This window comes from Schistocerca americana, chromosome 1 (genome assembly GCF_021461395.2).
Source record: "Schistocerca americana isolate TAMUIC-IGC-003095 chromosome 1, iqSchAmer2.1, whole genome shotgun sequence".
Lineage (NCBI taxonomy): Eukaryota > Metazoa > Arthropoda > Insecta > Orthoptera > Acrididae > Schistocerca > Schistocerca americana.
Window position 1 is genome coordinate 511,400,895 of NC_060119.1, and position 20,331 is coordinate 511,421,225.

The 20,331-nt window shown below is 42.5% G+C and overlaps 1 protein-coding gene across 1 annotated transcript in view; it reads left to right on the forward strand.

Annotated features, from left to right (window-relative positions):
• Positions 1-20,331, forward strand: part of LOC124604893 (chorion peroxidase-like) — a 243,605-nt gene that overhangs the window by 152,289 nt on the left and 70,985 nt on the right. Inside the window, exon 3 of the mRNA XM_047136517.1 lies at positions 3,534-3,610. Within this exon, the coding sequence (XP_046992473.1) occupies positions 3,534-3,610 (77 nt within the window). The remainder of the gene's footprint in view (positions 1-3,533; positions 3,611-20,331) is intronic.

The following is a 20,331-nucleotide window of genomic DNA, read 5'->3' on the forward strand; positions in this document are numbered from 1 at the left end:
ACAATCTGGTTGTGCTGCAAAGTCCGTTTTCAAATATCCTATTTGACTACGTCTTAACCGTTTCAGTAGTTATGCTAAATTAGTTTAATGCTGGCACAGTGACGTAAGGGTTCCATTTGTACTGTTTTACATATAGACTTGACATTTGAGATAGCTCTGTCTTCACCTGCTGTGATTGTGCGAAGTTCTTATTTGGGACCTCATCACATTTTGCATATAAAAATGATGATGAGGTCCGATACTCCGAGGAGCGTAGGGGACGATGCGGTAGATTCTCACCGCCGTACTAGGCAAGGTCCTAGCGGAGGTTGTCTGCCGTTGCCTTCCTCCGACCGTAATGAGGATGAATGATGATGATGAAGACTACACAACAACACCCAGTAATTTCGAGGCAGGCTGACCCCGCTGGTAATCGAACCCGGGACCCCGCGCGCGGGAAGCGAGATTGCTACCGCAATACCACGAGCTGCCGGCCCATATAAAGTGTCACAGTTATTATTCTTATAGAGTTTGGAAACGTCCAAGCTCGCAAAGTCAGCTATTTGCTAAATAATTAAATGAAGTGATTTCAAAATATAAAAGGGAACCAAGTTTGAAGTTTAACGTCTTATCAACATCGAAGTTATTACAGACGAACGTCAGGCTTGGTTTGAACTATTATGTGGAAGGAAATAGGAGGTGTTATGCCAGAGGAGACGACCAGGCATTAGCCATAAGCGATGTAGCACAACAAAAAACCTGGGACAAAAGGGATAGGGATCTCACTTCTTCCGTATGCGAATCCAGTGTCTTAGGCCCTGAAACATCTCGCTAGACTGTACCATGTGACTGTGTTGCATCGCGTAGGGTGGTGTTAATTTTTTATATTAGGCGATGGAAGGAAGGTAGAGAATGAACCGCTTTTATACCTTCTAGCTCTGATCAAAAGTATCCGGACAATATTGGTGCACATTAATAAGAAGTTTCCACTTTTTGCCTTTATGACGCCTTGGGCACTACTGGGGATACTTCCAGTTAGGTGTCTGACTAATTGTGGAGGAATCTCAGCCCATTGTTCCTTAAGAGCCGAAAACAAAGAAAATATATTGGACGTTGAAGCGAAGGTGTTCCATTGGATCCAGGTCGGAACTTTGGGCAAGCCTGTCCGTTCCTGGAACGCTGCTCTCCTCAAACCATTGCATCAAAAGTGTTACTTTATGACAGGGTACATATTCATGCGGAATTATCACCCGCCGCATTGCTCGACGGTCCCCGTCGGTCAGCGCATGAGGTCTGCATGGTCTCGGTTTAGCTGCGGTTGTTCCTTCGCGTCTCCACTTCATAATTCCACCATGAACAGTGGACTTAGGCAGTGTCTAGAGGTCCACCACTCATGACATCTAGTTGTCAAATTCCGCATTACACAGGAATGTCCAAATACTTTTAATCGTATGATGTACATCAATTCGAAGGAACGAAGGAGACAGCGAGAGCACTATCAGCAGCGTCACTCAGCCTCATGCGGTGAGACAGTGTGGAATGACGCGGAATTCGGCTCTATATATTTTCACTTAGTCTGATAATTAGACTTCCCCTATTGTCTTCACGCTAGAGGCAAAATGTTCTGCCACAACGCGAAAAATGAACGTGTACCATCGACGTCGGGGTGTTACCGACGGAGAGGGACCGTAGTTTAGACAAATTTAAAATGCGTTCCAGCTTTGGCCTCAACTCATCTTTAGGTAAACCACGAAAAACCAAGGTCAGGGTTACTCGATGGAAGTATAAACTCCCCATTTTCGGAATACAAGTGTGAGTTTCTTATACATTGCAACCACCATTATATTTCCATCCGCTTAGCTCCTGGTACTATATGTAGGTGACCTCAGCTACAGAGCCGGCCGCGGTGGTCTAGCGGTTCTGGCGCTGCAGTCCGGAACAGCGGGACTGCTACGGTCGCAGGTTCGAATCCTGCCTCGGGCATGGGTGTGTGTGATGTCCTTAGGTTAGTTAGGTTTAAGTAGTTCTAAGTTCTAGGGGACTTATGACCTAAGATGTTGAGTCCCATAGTGCTCAGAGCCATTTGAACCAGTTTTGAACCTCAGCTACAGAATTATTTTTTTTCCTCCACACTGGTAATGATCCTTCGAGCCAAAGCTCTTCATTCACGCAGTTCACAAAATATCTGACTGGAAACGAGCGACGAATACATATCTGAATTATACATTACAACTAAGAACTCTAAGATATAATGAATAACTCTTGTACAGGTGAAAAGAAGAAGTCCACAAGAAAATCACTAAAATAAAATTTGAAAATTTTTCATTCTCATTTGAAGGTTATTGACAAGTCAATTGCAAAGCTTTACGCTGTCTAATATTAATTAGTAAATGATCCATTTACTTTCAATTGGTTCATATTTTATCTACATGAGGGTGGCATAGAAAACAGAGTTAAATTATGAGACCTGTGAGCTAGATAATGTACGAGGATGATGTAGTAATCCTTTCTGGTCATCCTGTTCCGAGCTAAGAATAGGTTTCTTAAGAAAACAACTCACTTCGAAAGTTACCACACCAAGTAACAGTGAACCAAAATATCACACACGAATGGAACTGAGCATGAGGCCAAAATAAACTGTTACCTCGAGCTCACATACTTCCCGAATGGGTTGATGATTTGGTCTCATCGATGTAACAAACGGTTGCCGGAGCAGCAGACCCATACTAATAGTACCAAGCAGAAAAGGAGGGTAGTGATACACATCACTTAGACGTCGAAGTCACTGGAGAGGAAACTCAGTCAACCTGTAAAGCGACAGAATGGTTTTTATAGCTTAATAATGAAATATGTATCAGTATGCAGTCTTTGGGAATAATAATGAATAAGACTGCATTATAAGTCTATAATGAGTTATAGGGTACTAAATATTCATACCAGTGAACCAGGAGCATATAGCTATTACATAGAAGTTCCTGTGGAATATATATTTACCATTGTAACTTAAAGAGAAGCAAGGGTAGCAAAGGGTGTTTATGGAGTTCAAATCTTAATAGCTGGATGAATCATTCGAACCTTCCGAATGTGTATCTTCTCTATTGTGCAACATCGTTCGAAATGTTTCGATGTGAGGTGTGGGTGACAATACGTAAATATTGTTTGCCCCTTATCGGTCTAAATACGAGTGGGGCTGAAGTGGATGGATGTAGAATCTTAATCGCCTTTAGTACTGGAAACCTGAACGAAATTCTGCGTTCTTCTGGCTCCACGCCACTAACATTTAATTTGCAGCGTCTACTGATAACGTGATTGCTTCCGTTACTAAACTGCGAGACAGCACAGGAGACAGAGCGAGCGAGAGATAGATAGATAGATAGATAGATAGATAGACAGAGAGAGAGAGAGAGAGAGAGAGAGAGAGAGAGAGAGAGAGACCAACTTCTTTTCTGTTACTAGTTGTGGTTGTGTTACAAAATATTTTAGTGTTCGTCCACATTTAAAAACTATTTGTGTTGTCGATGAGGAACTAAAGCTGTGGTGTTTCTTTATTTCAGTGGGTACGGCGGCGAGCACACGTGTATCACCTACGACGCCGTCAACCAGGCGTATCTACAAGCGAGAAAACGCATAAGTAAGTATAAATACGGCGCTATCACTCAGTGATGCAAGGTGATAAAATGTTTTTGAGTTTGGATTTTCCGCAAAATGCAGTGAGCGTAAGATGAGCAAATATCTGTCTCTGCCCATACTCATCGCTATTCCTCTGTTTTCGGACAGCGGGTCTTTCTTCCAGTAGTCTTGTGATCGGGTATATTTGACATTACGCGTATGTAATGAAATACCCAGGAAGACTAGTGTTTCTCCTATATTTACAGATTTCCAATTACTAATCCTAGAGCCCTCTTTCGTATATTCGCTCGCAAATATATTGTGGGCGTTACCGTTCTTTTCACCAAATGCGAGCTGCAGAATGTCACCTGTAACCAGTAGCCTAAAGAAACCCATTAACGTATTTCCAGCAGGATTTATCTGCAAACATTCTGCTTTTGTAAACGGATGATACTGCATCCCATGTGGTTCTTCATGCCAAGTCGCACCTGGTTTGCTTACTTCTGCGAGCGCGGGTTCTTCATCGTCGGCGATTCCTTCATTATAGTCGTCCGTATCGCCTGATTACGAACTGTCGCAAAACATATTCTACAGTTCTACTTCCACACTGTCATCACTATGGTATGTTTCTGCATCTCCAAATTCCAGCCACCGTCCTCTGGTTCGCCCCCTCCGAACTCAACATCACTAACACACTCAGTAACTCATGGTCAGTATATTGTTCACTCTTTCTACTCTTTGTAGGGTTAGAAGGCCCCGGTGTTGGTTGATTCGCCGCCATTGCAAACAATGCACAACACAGACGACTAAAGACGAAAACACACAACTGCAGACGGGAAAACGTTACGTGATATTGCGTTTGTTGCTTGTACTAACACGAGTGCACAGCCGAACAAACTAAACTGAGCACTCAGCTAGCGAACGCACCGCTTATAAGCTTTACCCGCACTGGCTTGTTGATCGCGGAGACGCATTATAAGCGAACGTGTTAAGAGTGCAACGGGAATTCCACTGTCAAATGGAGAGGAGAGAGCGGATAGGTATGAGAAGGAAGATCTGTCTGATATGATAGAATAAGAAACAGGAGTCGATTTAGAAGAGATTGGGGATCCAGTACTAGAATCAGAATTTAATAGAGCTTTGAAGGACTTAAGATCAAATAAAGCAGAAGGGATAGATAACATTCCATCAGAATTTCTAAAATCATTGGGGGAAGTAGCAACGAAACGACTATTCACGTTGGTGTGTAGAATGTATGACTACGGCGACATGCCATCTGACTTTCGGAAAAGCATCATCCACACAATTTCGAAGACGGCAAAGGCTGACAAGTGCGAGAATTACCGCACAATCAGCTTAACAGCTCATGCATACAAGTTGCTGACAAGAATAACATACCGAAGAATGGAAAATTGAGGAGGCGCTACATGACGATCATTTTGGCTTTAGGAAAGATAAAGGCACAAGAGAGGCAATTCTGACGTTGCAAGTTAATAAGGGAAGGAAGACTAAAGAAAAATCAAGACACGCTCGTAGGATTTGTCGACCTAGAAAAAGCGTTAGACAATGTAAAATGGTGCAAGATGTTCGAAATAATGAGAAAATGGGGGGTAAGCTAGAGGGAGAGACAGGTCATATACAATGTGTACAACAGCCAAGAGGGAATAATATGAGTGGACGACCAAGAACGAAGTGCTTGTATTGAAAAGGGTGTAAGACAAGGATGTAGCCTTTCGCACCTACTGTTAAATCTGTACATCGAGGAAGCAATGATGGAAAAAAAGAAAGGTTCGGGAGTGGATTTAAAATTCAAGGTGAAAGGATATCAATGATACGATTCGCTGATGACATTGCTATCCTGAGTGAAAGTGAAGAAGAATTACACGATCTGCTGAACGGAATGAACTGTCTAATGAGTACAAATTATGGATTGAGAGTAAATAGGAGAAAGACGAAGGTAATGAGAAGTAGTAGAAATGAGAACAGCAAGAAACGTAACATCAGGACTGATGGTCACGATGTATATGATGTTAAGGAATTTTGCTACCTAGGCAGTAAAATAACCAATGACGGACGGAGCAAGGAGGACATCAAAAGCAGACTAGCATTCCTGGCCAAGAGAAGTCTACTAATATCAAACATCAGCCTTAATTTGAGGAAGAAATTTCTGAGAATGTACGTCTGGAATACAGCATTGTATGGTAGTGAAACATGGACTGTGGGAAAACTGGAACAGAAGAGAATCGAAGCATTTGAGATTTGGTGATAAAGACGAATGTTGAAAATTGAGGTGGACTGTTAAGGTAAGGAATGAGGAGCTTCTGCGCAGAATCGGTGAGGAAAGAAATATGTGGAAAACACTGATAAGGAGAAGGGACAGGATGATAGGACATCTGTTAAGACATGAGGGAATGACTTCCATGGTACTAGAGGGAGCTGTAGAGGGCAAAAACTGTAGAGGAAGACAGAGATTGGAATACATCCAGCAAACATAGATGATTATATTGGTACGCCCTATACTGAATTATTTTAACAACAGAATGTGTCAGGTGTATTATCCAGGCAGCGATCAATCTTTAGATGAATCAATGATTCTTTGGAGGAGACGATTGTCATTTAGACAATATATAAAGAACAAAAGCTATAAATATGGCATCAAATTGTATATGCTAAATAATCTAGAAAGTTTCGTAAATAAATGCGCTGTGTATTCGGGGATGCGTGATGATATGGAGGGAAAAGGGCATGCTGAAAAGATTGTACTACATTTATTGGAAGAGAAGCTGCGTGTTGGCCATCACGTTTACATGGATAAGTTTTACAACGGCTTTGCTTTAGCTAAAACCTTGTTGAATGCAAAAACACGTTGCACCGGGACACTAAGGGTAAATAGGAGAAATAACCCTAAAGACATGGTATGGACAAAACTGGAGAAAGGAGATACTATTGCACGATATTCGAACGGGGTAATGATCGGAAGGTGGAAGAATAGACGAAATGTCTCCTATATTTCCACAGTATTTCCTAATACAACGGGACGTCTGCCGAATGCACGCCAGCAAGTAATCTCGAAACCACTGCCAATTATCAAATATAACAGTTGTATGTCTGGGACCGATAGGCAGGAACAGATTTTATCCTATTATTTATGTGAACGAAAAACTAATCTCTGGCCAAAGAAACTATTCTTCCATGTGGTTGACATGATAATGTTCAATTCACATTACCTATATTATAAATACTCAGGGCATAAAATGAAGTTGTGTGACTACAGAATACAAATAATAAAGGGAGTTCTTCCATTTTCTATTTATTTCATTCCTCAGCGACTTGTATTTCTCTATTCCTGAGTTTCCCGGAACATTTTTGCACTTCCTTCATTCATAGATCAATTGTATTTTCTCTGTTTCGTAGTTAACATCTTTGTACCTATGTTTTTCTTCCCAACTTCTGCGATGGCCCTTTTTAGAGATGTCCATTCCTCTTCAACTCTACTGACTACTGAGCTATTCCTTATTGCTGTATCTACAACCTTAGAGAACTTCAATTGCATCGCATCATTCCTTAGTACTGCCGTATCCCACTTCTTTGCGTAGTGATTCTTCCTGACTAATCTCTTAAGCTTCAGCCTACTTTTCATCACTACTATATTGTGATTTGAGTCTATGTCTGCTCCTGGGTACGCCTTACAATCCAGTATCTGATTTCGGAATCTCTATCTGACCATGATGCAATCTAACTTTTCCAAGTATACCTGCTCCTCTTGTGATTCTTGAACAGTGCATTCGCTATTACTAGCTGAAACTTGTTACCGAACTCAGTTTTTCCCCTCCCTCATTCCTTTTCCTCTATCAGTCCTAACTGATAGGGATCCAGACAGATGAACGATACTCAAGAACCGATGTCTGCTTTTGCCACAATCTGTTTTATATGGTCATTCCACTGAAGGTCGCTCTGGATAGTTTCGCCTAGATATTTTACGGCAGACGCTGTCTCCAGCTGTTTGTCATCAATCCGCTGTACAGTAGTGGGTTTCTTTTTCTGTGTATGCGCAGTATGTTCCATTTATTTACGTTCTGAATCAACTGCTAGAGCCTGCACCATTCATCGATTCTCTGCAGGTCGTTCTGCAGATTTTTACTATCTTCTGGCGTTGCCACTTTGGTATACACAACTGCATCATTTGCAAATAGCCTTAAAGAGCATCCGACGCTTTCTACTAGATCATTTATATATATTGTAAACAGCAACGGTCCTATCACACTTTCCTGTGCTATACCGAATCTTACCTTTACATCTGTCGATTTAGTTCCGTTAAGAGCGACGTGTTGAGTTCTGTCTACAAGAAAGTCTTGTATCCAATCGCTGGCCTGCTTCTGTACAAGCTCGTATTTTTTTCATTAAACGGCAACGCGGAACAGTGTTAAATGCTTTACTGAAATCAAGGAACCCCGGCACCAAGCTGAGCGCTATTGTCCACTGCGCTGTAGATGTCATGGAAGAACAGAGCGAGCTGAATTTCGCTGGAGAAATATATTTCGACTCCCATGGTTCATTATAGATATTTCAGTTGTACCACAGTTGATGCATTAATAATACATTTGAAATAGTTAGCTAAAAACTTTACTTTTAATTACTTGCTCCTGAGAGGCAACTCTGTCATAATCATTGCTGGTTCCGGATTGTCAGGCTCTGGCACTTTGGGAACATACGAACCCGACCGTTTAATCGTCCTCTTACATTCTGATTAGCGGTCTGGAGATGATATTTGTTCAGTCCAAGAACACAATTGTTTGAACTGTCTGGTATTTGCTCGTTTTCATGCAATAATCAAAGTTGTGAACGACACATATTTTTTAATGCCCATCTGAGATATTTTGGCTATTTTGATCTATCCGTTCTCTTTCCATCGTATTTCCGTCGTCCGTTGAACGACAATAATCTTTTCTCCTCTGCTGGAATTAATTTCATCGCCAATGGATCTTACTAATGTCATTTGTTTATGAGGGATTAGAATCTGATATGTGGTCAGTGTGAAATTCATCCAAGCCAGCACCTGGAGACAGGCATATCATCATTTTCGCGAGGCCTTTCCCGAAGCGACTAAGTCTACATCTACGTCTACATTTATACTCCGCAAGCCACCCAACGGTGTGTGGCGGAGGGCACTTACGTGCCACTGTCATTACCTCCCTTTCCTGTTCCAGTCGCGCATGGTTCACGGGAAGAACGACTGCCGGAAAGCCTCCGTGCGCGTTCGAATCTCTCTAATTTTACATTCGTGATCTCCTCGGGAGGTATAAGTAGGGGGAAGCAATATCTTCGATACCTCACCCAGAAACGCACCCTCTCGAAACCTGGACAGCAAGCTACACCGCGATGCAGAGCGCCTCTCTTGCAGAATCTGCCACTTGAGTTTGCTAAACATCTCCGTAACGCTATCACGCTTACCAAATAACGCTGTGACGAAACGCGCCGCTCTTCTTTGGATCTTCTCTATCTCCTCTGTCAACCTGACCTGGTACGGATCCCACACTGATGAGCAATACTCAAGTATAGGTCGAACGAGTGTTTTGTAAGCCACCTCCTTTGTTGATGGACTACATTTTCTAAGGACTCTCCCAATTAATCTCAACCTGGCACCCGCCATACCAACAATTAATTTTATATGATCATTCCACTTCAAATCGTTCCGCACGCATACTCCCAGATATTTTACAGAAGTGACTGCTACCAGTGTTTGTTCCACTATCAAATAATCACACAATAGAGGATCATTCTTTCTATGTATTCGCAATACATTACATTTGTCTATGTTAAGGGTCATTTGCCACTCCCTGCACCAAGTGCCTATCCGCTGCAGGTCTTCCTGCATTTCGCTGCAATTTTCTAATGCTGCAATTTCTCTGTATGCTACAGCATCATCGGCGAAAAGCCGCATGGAACTTCCGACACTATCTACTAGCTCATTTATAAATATTGTGAAAAGCAATGGTCCCATAACACTCCCCTGTGGCACGCCAGAGGTTACTTTAACGTCTGTAGACGTCTCTTCATTGAGAACAACATGCTGTGTTCTGTTCGCTAAAAACTCTTCAATCCAGCCATATATCTGGTCTGATATTCCGTAGGCTCTTACTTTGTTTATCAGGCGACAGTGCGGAACTGTATCGAACGCCTTCCGGAAGTCAAGGAAAATGGCATCTACCTGGGAGCCTGTAATATTTTCTGGGTCTCATGAAAAAATAAAGCGATTTGGGTCTCACACGATCGCTGTTTCCGGAATCCATGTTGATTCCTACAGAGCACATTCTGGGTTTCCAGAAATGACATGATACGCGAGCAAAAACCATGTTCTAAAATTCTACGACAGCTCGATGTCAGAGATATAGGCCTATAGTTTTGCGCATCTGCTCGACGACCCTTCTTGAAAACTGGAACTACCTGTGCTCTTTTCCAATCATTTGGAACCTTCCGTTTCTAGAGACTTGCGGTACACGGCTGTTAGAAGGAGGGCAAGTTCTTTCGCGTACTCTGTGTAGAATAGAATTGGTATCCCGTCAGGTCCAGTGGACTTTCCTTTGTTGAGTGATTTCAGTTGCTTCTCTATTCCTTGGACACTTATTTAGATGTCAGCCATTTTTTCGTTCGTGCGAGGATTTAGAGAAGGAACTGCAGTGCGGTCTTCCTCTGTGAAATAGATTTGGAAAAAAGGTGTTTAGTATTTCAGCTTTACGCGTTTCATCCTCTATTTCAGTGCCATTATCATCCCAGAGTGTCTGGATATGCTGTTTCGATCCAACTGCTGTATTGAAGTAAGACCAGAACTTCCTAAGATTTTCTGTCAAGTCGGTACATAGAATTTTACTTTCGAATTCACTGAACGCTTCACGCATAGCCCTCCCTACGCTAACTTTGACATCGTTTAGCTTCTGTTTGTCTGAGAGATTTTGGCTGCGTTTAAATTTGCAGTGAAGCTCTCTTTGCTTTCGCAATACCTTGGGGTCACATGCTTTGAACAACCTGTAATCAGACCTACTGATCTTTCGGTGTCACTAATACCCTTAGCCATTATTTTATCTTCCAGGCAGCTTTTTGTTTAAAAGTCAGGGGTTTGTGACAGCGTACACCATAGTTCACGAATGCATTCGCTTACCTTACAATACACATTGACGAGTATGGATCTGATACGTAAGATTTGTTTGCCTTCTCACTGTTCAAACAGAAAGATGCACGACACTGGACCTGTAGCTGCTAGTAGCTAATCAGTAAATCTGTGAGCAATACTTTTTACATCACGTGGAATATGCTTCAGATCACTTTCGTGACAGACTTCTGGAGTACAGCTAGGAAGAGGATTGGATTTTTAAACTGTACTTGAATTGGCTTCATTCCTTTGTTTTGCATGTTAGGAGGATTATCCTGTAGCTAAGAGCCACTGTAGGAAAAAGTAGGAACATTTAAAATATTGTGCAGTGTAATTATTCCTTGAGGACTGTGTTTATTACATGTCATTAATATAACAGGGGTAAAATAAGTGGATAGGACCTACAATCTGTTAGAGAGTTTAGAGCAGATGAACGAATCGCTTTCTTTATACGACAACAATGTCATAGGTGTACCGTTTCATTGAAGAAGTTGACGCTAGTGTTGTTCGGAGACAGTAATTAAACCGCCAAATGACGATAATATTGTTTTAGAGGTGATGCTGAAAATTTTCTCCGTTTTCATTAACGCAAAACTTGGATCAACGTGCTATTGGTTGTCTCACATGCTCAAAACAGCCAGGGATTTAGCGAGTAATGGCTGCGGATTCAGCCAAACGGACAACCAGCTCTTCTAGAGCCTAACAGTGTGTCCTGTGCCATAGACTTCATCTCCCTGCAGAGAAAGAAATCTATAAGGGTCGGGAGAACATTTATGTAAGCACAACATAGCAAAGAAAAATAATATTTACCTAGAGATATGGACATTGAAAAGTTACTATTCCTAACAGTAAGATGTAATTTTATCGCGTATCAGATTTCAGTAGCAATGTGTTACAACGTTACAAAAAAAGGAAAGAAACTGTGAACGTCTGCCTAAGAAGAATCCAACTCCAAACCCTTCAAGTGGAAAAATGGTGCACAAATGACACTTGTGTCACATAAAAATCTTTCTCTCAACGTCTAGATATTCATCATGCGGAAGTTTGAACACCGTCTCTGAACATAATTACAAGGATCCCAAAGACCCCCTGTGAGGAAACGGTGGACATGTAACACTTTCGTCGCACAAAAAATGGTTTGTGTGTATCTTCTCTGAACACACTAAAATTTTATGTACGTGGTTTTGTGCACCGTGTATGTCAATGTAATCTTCAGTAGATTGTTTGGAAAGAGTATTAATTTTAACAAATCTCCTGTTTCATAAGCAGTCATGTAACAGCTCTTAGTCTATTAGACTACTTCCTTCGGTATTTCTAGTCGTCATAAATAGACATAAATAAAATGGCGCATCATCAGACACCATCTCGTATTTTTTACAAACTAAGCTTGAAAGTAGTACGCCGTCATAGAATGGTTTGCAGCATTTGCCACCTGCCGTACGTCACTCTCAGTCGCCTAGTTCCAGCCATCATGCCTGTTAGCGCGGTTTCGGATAACACGCGGGATTTGCTTGGGAACATGTAGCAGCGGTGGACTTGCCAGAGAGAGGTAACCGTATCCTTGCATTCAGCCCTCTGTGCAGCGTAGACGCCGGTGGATGGAGAAAGTTGGCGCCAAGGGCACGTTCCAGACGATCGCCTTACGTAACGGGCATGGCCACGCGCCCCGATCCACTTCTTTGTCCGCGTCATCCTTTTATTTCTCTCATAATCTCCTGTAGCGTGCGAGGCAAGGCGAGATGGTAAAAAAAAAAAGGCTTATGCAACATAACCAGTGAGCACAGACAAAGGAAGATTCTCGGATCTTCCAGTAAGACCTAATATTCGAGAGATACTAATCTCTCCTAGCCAGTTATTTACAGTTCTCATTTCCATTTCTTGAGGGTCATCTATTCAAGGACGCCGTTCTCCCTCGATAGTTTAACTCTTCCACTGAAGAAGTCTTGCCAATAAAATGTATTTAGTTTCTCTGTAGCAGAGTGTAATACGGTAAATTTCCGTAACTTAGATTTCATCTGCGCGGAGAGAGCCTCATAACTACAGTGACGTGAAGCATATAAAAAAACTTAACTAAGTGCTAACAGAGTTCAGTGCCATTTTGAGATTCAGTCTGGGATGGTCGCCTGAGATGAGACACACCAAGGCGATCGATCCCTCGTCAACTAAGCAACGTCCGTTCATGGGACACACTGTGTTACGTCACGTTCTAAAAAGAACAAAGATTCAGTTTTGATGTGAAGTTAAGTTGTTTAAGATTTGAGACGACGGTGATTACGTCCTTCAGAAAAGTATAATAGAATGAATGAAACGGAGTAGGAATTGCAAGTGATACTACGTAATCGTCGCTCAAGATTACATCTGTTCGGCTTTATAAGCTGAAATGGCTCGTGTAATACATAGGCGCTTAGCATTTAGAAGAAAAAGGACATCGTCAGTATTCGTGTGGTAAAGAAAGGTAGTCTGTGGCACAAGCCTGCAAACGGGCAGCTGGCCTGACTGCGTATAGAGTGCAGCCTTTCTTCCACGCGGCACTAGGAGGGGGAGGACGGCGAGCCCATCGGCCCAGACGACTTTTATGCCCGTGAAAAAACCCCGCTTCTAGTCTGGATCGAACGAGGTACCTTCACGGCCGGAGGGTAGCGCTCTACCCGCTAGGCCATTGCGACCACTTACTCTCACTGTACTGGAGCTAATTTTCGGTCGTTCTTCTATGGCTATATAACACGGTAAATCTCCTGAATAAATATACAATTACACACACATTTCTGATTATGTGTTGTATTAAAAATAGTTCCAATCCCCGGCTCCGATCAATGTTTTCGGTTTTCGGGAGTATTGCCTTGACTAAAAGGCGTTTATTTCCAACTGGGACCCTCTTCGCACCATTACTAACTCGCCTGGTAATTTGCTTCAGAACTGCGATTCTGTATTGGGCCGTGTCTCAACAAACAGGGCGCTCTCCTCCTTGAAGTAAAAAACGGATACAGAGAGATAGAAAAAAAAGAAAACTCCAGAATTAGGCGAACAGCACAGGCAACATCATCGTCTCGATCGCATCGCCATTGGTCATTACTTTACTCCCCATGTATACAAATATACCTAGATGTACACTAGGCATTCATATGATCGTCTGCGATAAATCGTCCAAAAATTAAAATAATTTCAATTTCCAGCTTTTGGCCAGGGTTCCTAGGAGTTTGGTTTTAATTGCAATGCTTGTACAGAAAATGGAAATCCTCTCCTAAAGTGGTACTCCCTTAACCGGCCTCCAGTTCGTCTGGTATTTGGTTGGAGAGACGCTAACTCTAGCGAAGTATAACTCGTATAACGCGTTCTGCTTTTGGAACGGGGAATGAACAGGAAAAAACAAATACAACAAATTAACAAAAAAGAAACAGAAAACTTTTAATTTATGTAAGCTGTGCATATCGGGCAAGTCATCGACCTGACCGTGTTAGACCTACACTAAGACACATTCAAGCACTAGGCACTTACGTTAAGAGTTAAAAGTTTGATCTGATGCTCCCAAATAAAGTAGCGTGTGTTCTGTAGGGGTACCACGCACGTCCTTTACACCGCCTATAAAAGAATAGTATCTGGATCTTTAAGTGTAGAAACCTTTGTGTTATTGATGACGGGACTGGTCCCTGTCGTGACCGAGTGGTGTAATGAAAGGATGCTAAGCCGTTCCGTACCACCTGCTTTCCGTGGCGAACTTCAGCAGGAAACCCTTGATCGTGGCTTGCTCGACTTACGCAATACTGTTAAAATGCACGGTACCAGACCAACTCCAAGGCAATTTACTGCAGCCGCAGTTGTGGGCTAGAAGCGGATTACAGCACAGCCGTCATGCAACGCAGCCCAGGCGCGCCAAGTGGAACGCGCCGCACCGGTTCCAGGAGCGTCGTCCTCGTATTTCAGGCCGTTCCCCCGAACTTGTTTTCTCACCACATCCTGGCCTGTTTCGTCAGAATCGATAACTCTGTAGGCTCCAATGACTCACTTTTGAAGTTACTTCCATCTCACAGATGTTTTCCTGTTTCTTCAAGTTTTCCTTGCTGTGTTTTTTAGCGACGCCAAATGTTGTCATTACATACTGCCATATTTAAACCCTCACGAAATGTTATTCATTTTCCACATGCATTACCCACACTGACAAGAAGTCACATTACGAATAGAAATTTCCAAACTATTAAGACACTATTACAAAATTAATTAATTAATTAATTAAGGCAGAAGAAATTAGCAGCGAACTGGATACGAAAGATTAGAAATATTTTGAAATAAACAGCGTAAAAGCAGAAGTAGCATCAGAAAAAGATATTTAGAGAAGGAAAGTATTTAGAAATTTAAATGGATTCCAACTAACATGGAGTAAGCGAACGGGCGTGAAGGGGTCCAAGGAAAAAAAAAAAAAAATGTTCAAATGGCTCTGAGCACTATGGGACTTAACATCTCAGGTCATCAGTCCCCTAGAACTTAGAACTACTTAAACCTAACTAATCTAAGGACATCACACACATCCATGCCCGAGGCAGGATTCGAACCTGCGACCGTAGCGGTCGCACGGTTCCAGACTGAAGCGCCTAGAACCGCTCGGCCACACTGGCCGGCCAAAGAAAGAAAGAAAAACACAGATGTGGTAAACACATGAAAGAATGCTGGAGGAGAAGCAAAGAGCAATTGAGAAGTACCTGAAAGTGTCACGCCGAGCTAAAAAAAAAAAAAAAAAAAAAAAAAGAGAGAGAAAATAAAAAAAGGAAAAAAATCACTTCCAGAAGGACTATTTATTGCCATGCCGAGTAGCATGAACTCAACCTTGGTGAACATCCACTCATGATATTGCTGTTAGTAGGTTGTTGTATTTGTTGACGAGCTTAAGAGACGGGAAGCGCCAAACTGGCCTAACAGTACAACTTTACGTACTTAAAATGCCGGAATTATATGGAGGTTTCTACCTGTGTCAGTCTTTGTAAGTAATAAAGTAATTCCTTTGTGTTTGTAAACTCTTAACCTCGGATATATTTTTCACACATCAGCTTGGCGGAATGTTGGAGGAAGTGCTAACAGCCTCATTATACGTGTAAATAAAATCTTCACTTAAAATGGCTGCGTACGTTACGATAGTGGTAAAAAAATTGAAGAATAAAGCAGTAAAATGTTTTGTGACATGATTTGTCTGAAAGTAAATACATTAGAGAAACTCTTGACGCACCTTTGAATGATGCACAACAGTTCAGATGCTCATATGCTGAAGACGTAAGGGGCTCACTTTGTGAAATACCAACAGATAAATATTCACTTGCACCTTTGAAGGTTTTAAAATTCTGGTCAAACATTGAACTTTTAATTCTCAGCCGGCACCTCATTTGCTGTACACAATTTCTAGCATCATTCCCTGGTGCGTCGAATGTTTCTCTAATCTCGTTCATTTATTAGTATTTGAGAAATCATTTCACAAAACATTTGACCGTTTTTTTCAATTTTTTGTTTTTTAAGTTTTGTTTAGAATGCACGAATGTAACATATTTAAATATCGATCAGTATTCTATTTGTATTGAGAGTATATAGATCAAGACAAAGCAGAGAAGTTTCAGTTTATTAAGCTTATCCATTACGAATGTTTAAGAACCTGTGACTGTTTATCAGTGTATATACAGAAAAAAGCAACCAGTCAGTTTTTTCAAGTAGTTGTTTATTCAATTCATGAACCGATTTTCGAACCTTTTCAGGCTCATCTTCAAATGGTGTGCAGAAAGTTACATAGGAGCTTGAAAAGGTTCGAAAACTGACTGGTTGCAGTTTTATGCATTTACAACATTCAATTTATGCTACAATTTGATATATTTTAACACTTCTTTCCCATAGCTAGCAGCAGGTGTTCGAAAAGTTATAAGTCTTCCTCCAAATCACCAAATTTTCCTTAATTTCTCTGATTATTTTCAAGCCATCGACTTTTGTTTCAAAACTGCATCTCACTTCACATTGATCGGTTTGATACGTCAGTTGTACGTTTGTATAATTTCTATGGAGGCTTTCTTTAGCTCCGCTCAAACATTTAGCCAGTATAATAGACTTCTATACTGTCTCTGATAATTTCTTACGTATATTCCCTGTCGGAGAACAATTGTAGAATTCATATGATAGTTTATGTAAGACTGTTAATTTTAAATGTCATTATTTGACTAGGGTACATAGGATGATACGGGGAATAGCAAAAATAAACATTCTATTTCCCTCGCAAAGACTATATACAATCGAAAATCGAAATCTGACTTCCTGAACTTCAGTCACCCGTAATGACTCATATATTGTTGTGGAACTTCTTGGAGAAAATGTCTGCGTCTGCCGCGTGGGATTAGCCGAGCGGTTTGAGTCGTTGCAGTCACGGACTATGCGGCTGGTCCCGGCGGAGGTTCGAGTCCTCCCTCGGGCATGGGTGTGTGTGTTTGTCCTTAGGATAATTTAGGTTAAGTAGTCTGCAAGCTTAGGGACTGATGACCTTAGCGGCTGAGTCCCGTAAGACTTCACACACATTTGAACATTTTGTCTGCGTCTCATCAGAAAAGTAAACACATCCGCCGTAAGCAAATGGCTCCTAGAATTGGCTCATTTGTCTTGAATTACCATGTCGTTTTGGGCCTGCTAAACACGTGCAAAATTCAGCAATGTAATTTGTAGCTTGTCCGAAGTTCTACAAATATTAAGTAATTTGGAAGAGTGGACAGTAGGAACATACGGCACTGGAAAGGAAGGAAGGAAGATTAGGTCTTAACGTCCGGTCGACGACAAGATCATTGGAGAAGGTGTACAAGCTCTGAGTTTGTCAAGGATAGGGAAGGAAATCGGGTGAGCCATTTCAAAGGAATCACTCCGACATTTACCTGGAGCGATTTAGGGAAATCACGAAAAACCTAAATCTGGATAGTCGGACGCTGATTTGATCCGTCGTCCTTCCGAATGCGAATCGTGTGTGCTAACCGCTGCACAGCTTGACGGGTGTGTAAGCTCTAAAAATAGCTGGACGAACAGTTTATTTGCACCTGAATTTGTGCCATTTCTAAATTGCCGTCGATATGCAGTTCATACAAACAATGCATTTCTCATTACAACTTAGGCTGTCCAAATGTTTTGTGAGATGTTTTTTCTGAATTTTAAATACAGGTGACATGAAATACGAATAACAACGGGAAATTCCGCAGTTCTGGGTAACCGTTCCAGAAATGTTTTATTTGAAATCATTCTTCGCTGTTATCCGTGAGTATGGCTTGCAGTTGTGGTCTGTTAGGCGCTGAAAATCTTACATTTAATTTTTCTTGCAATATATAATATACACTGCTGGAAAAAATTCAACGCACTCTGTGTTCAGCGGCACCAGGGTATAATAAGTGCATACTGAGAGCATATGGTGTTAGTGATTCATCCGGCACGGTCGCCGGCAATCGGATGGTGCTCAGGAGTTCTGTCTGGATGCCTTCTGAGTTGACTCTACAGGTAGTTGCTGTGCTGAGTTTGGAGTTAATAGTGTTCGCAATCTTCATTCTAGGATACAATCATACCCCGCCGACGAGTACATACGCCCGTCGAACAACTTAAGCCATCTGAACGGCATCGCATTGTGGGTCTGCGGGAAGCTGGAAGGACGTATCGACGGATTGCTATACGTGTTGAGCACAAAGTATCGGTGATGTGTCGCTGCTTCTGGCAGTGGTCTTGTGGAACAAAGCCTGTAGACCAGGTTCTGGTTGTCCAATAGTACAGACTCGCGTCAAGATCGACACATTGTACGAGAAGTGGTGGCCGACTGCATATCATCCAGGGACGAAATTCGGGCATATATCGCACCTACTGTGTCATCAGGGACCACTGAGAAACGTATCCTTACAACAGGACTAAGATCACATGTGCCTGTGGCCAGGCTACAGCTGACACCACTAGACCACCAAGCACGGATATGCTGGCGTCGTGGAAGAATCGACTGCAAAATGGCATGGCCATTGCTGTCTTAATTGATGAGTGTAGGTTCTTTGTTCAACATGATTCAAATGGCTCTGAGCACTATGGGACTTAACTTCTGAGATCATCAGTCCCCTAGAACTCAGAACTACTTAAAGCTAACTAACCTAAGGACATTACACACATCCATGCCCGAGGCAGGATTCGAACCTGCGACCGTAGTGCCTAGAACCGCTCGGCCACTTCTGCCGGCAGGTTCTTTGTGTATGCGAGTGACGGACGCACACCTGTACAGGAGAGACCTGTTGAGCACCCTATTCTCGAGAGCATCCGCCCACGACACACAGGTCCCACTCCAGGTTTCATGGTGTGGGAGTCCATCAGTTACAACTCTCTGTTATGTTTGGTGTTTCTTCAGCGTAAAAAATCAGTGCCCGCTATACTGCACAGGTTGGTATCCCCGTGATTGTGTGTGTTATGTATCAAAATGGGGACCTAGAAACGACGGAGACGCTTCGTACCGCCGTAGCCCTTAGTGGTTCACAACCGCACAACAGGCCACAGCGCCACGCATCCCACCGCCGCCCCACACCGAACCCAAGGTTATTGTGCGGTTCGGCCCCCAGTGGATCACCGATCACCTCCCGGGAACCCTTTCATACAAGACGAGTGTAACCCAAATGTTTGCGCGGTAGCGTAATTATGGCGTACGCGTATGTGATGACAGTGTTTGCGCATCAATCGCCGACATAGTATAACTGAGGCGGAATAAAGGCAACCAGCCCCCTTTCGCCAAGGCAGATGGAAAACCGCCTTAAAAACCATCCACAGGCTGGCCGGCATACCGGACCTCGACACTAATCCGCCGTGCGGATTCGTGCTGGGGACCGGCACGCCCTCCCGCTCGAGAAGCAGCGCGTTGGACCGAGCGGCTAGCTGGGTGGGCTTTATCGCCGTTTCTTCGATAGGAAGATAATGTGCTCTTTGAGCAGGACAGTGCACGTCCACATAGAGCTGCTACGGCGCCACGTGCTCTTCGTGATGTACGACTGCTGTGGCCAGCAAGATCACCAGATCTCTCGCCAAATGAACACGTATGGGACATCGTAAACCGGGAACTTACTCGTTCTCCAGAGCTTGCAAGAACCATTGCGGATATGCAACAAAGGGTGCAAAGTGAATGTGACACTCTGCCGCAGGGGGTGATTCGAGACCTTTACGATCTTTTACATACGAGAATACACTCCTGTGTTGCAGCCGGATTGGGGTATACTGTGTATTGATGCTACTGTTTCGGCGTATGTATTTTATTTTGTCTGACTTTGTTTTTATGTACTCCTACAGTACTGGACACCCTGTCCATTCACTCGTCAATTAAATGCTGTTGTCCTTGAAGGTGTTGTATTTTCTTCCGGCGGTGTGGCAGTGTATTATTCAAAGGAAGTTACCTTATACCCATCTAACTCTCACGGTTAGAAAATGTTTTGTTTAGGAGAGGAGAGAAAGAAAAATAAAACGGCAAATTTGCGTAAGAAGGATGGGGCTGCTTTCAATTTTTTTAGATGATAACGGTAATGTTCCATCATTTTTCGGGCCTGCACTCGGGACAGCGACAATTCTTCTTGTCGCTTGAAGAATTG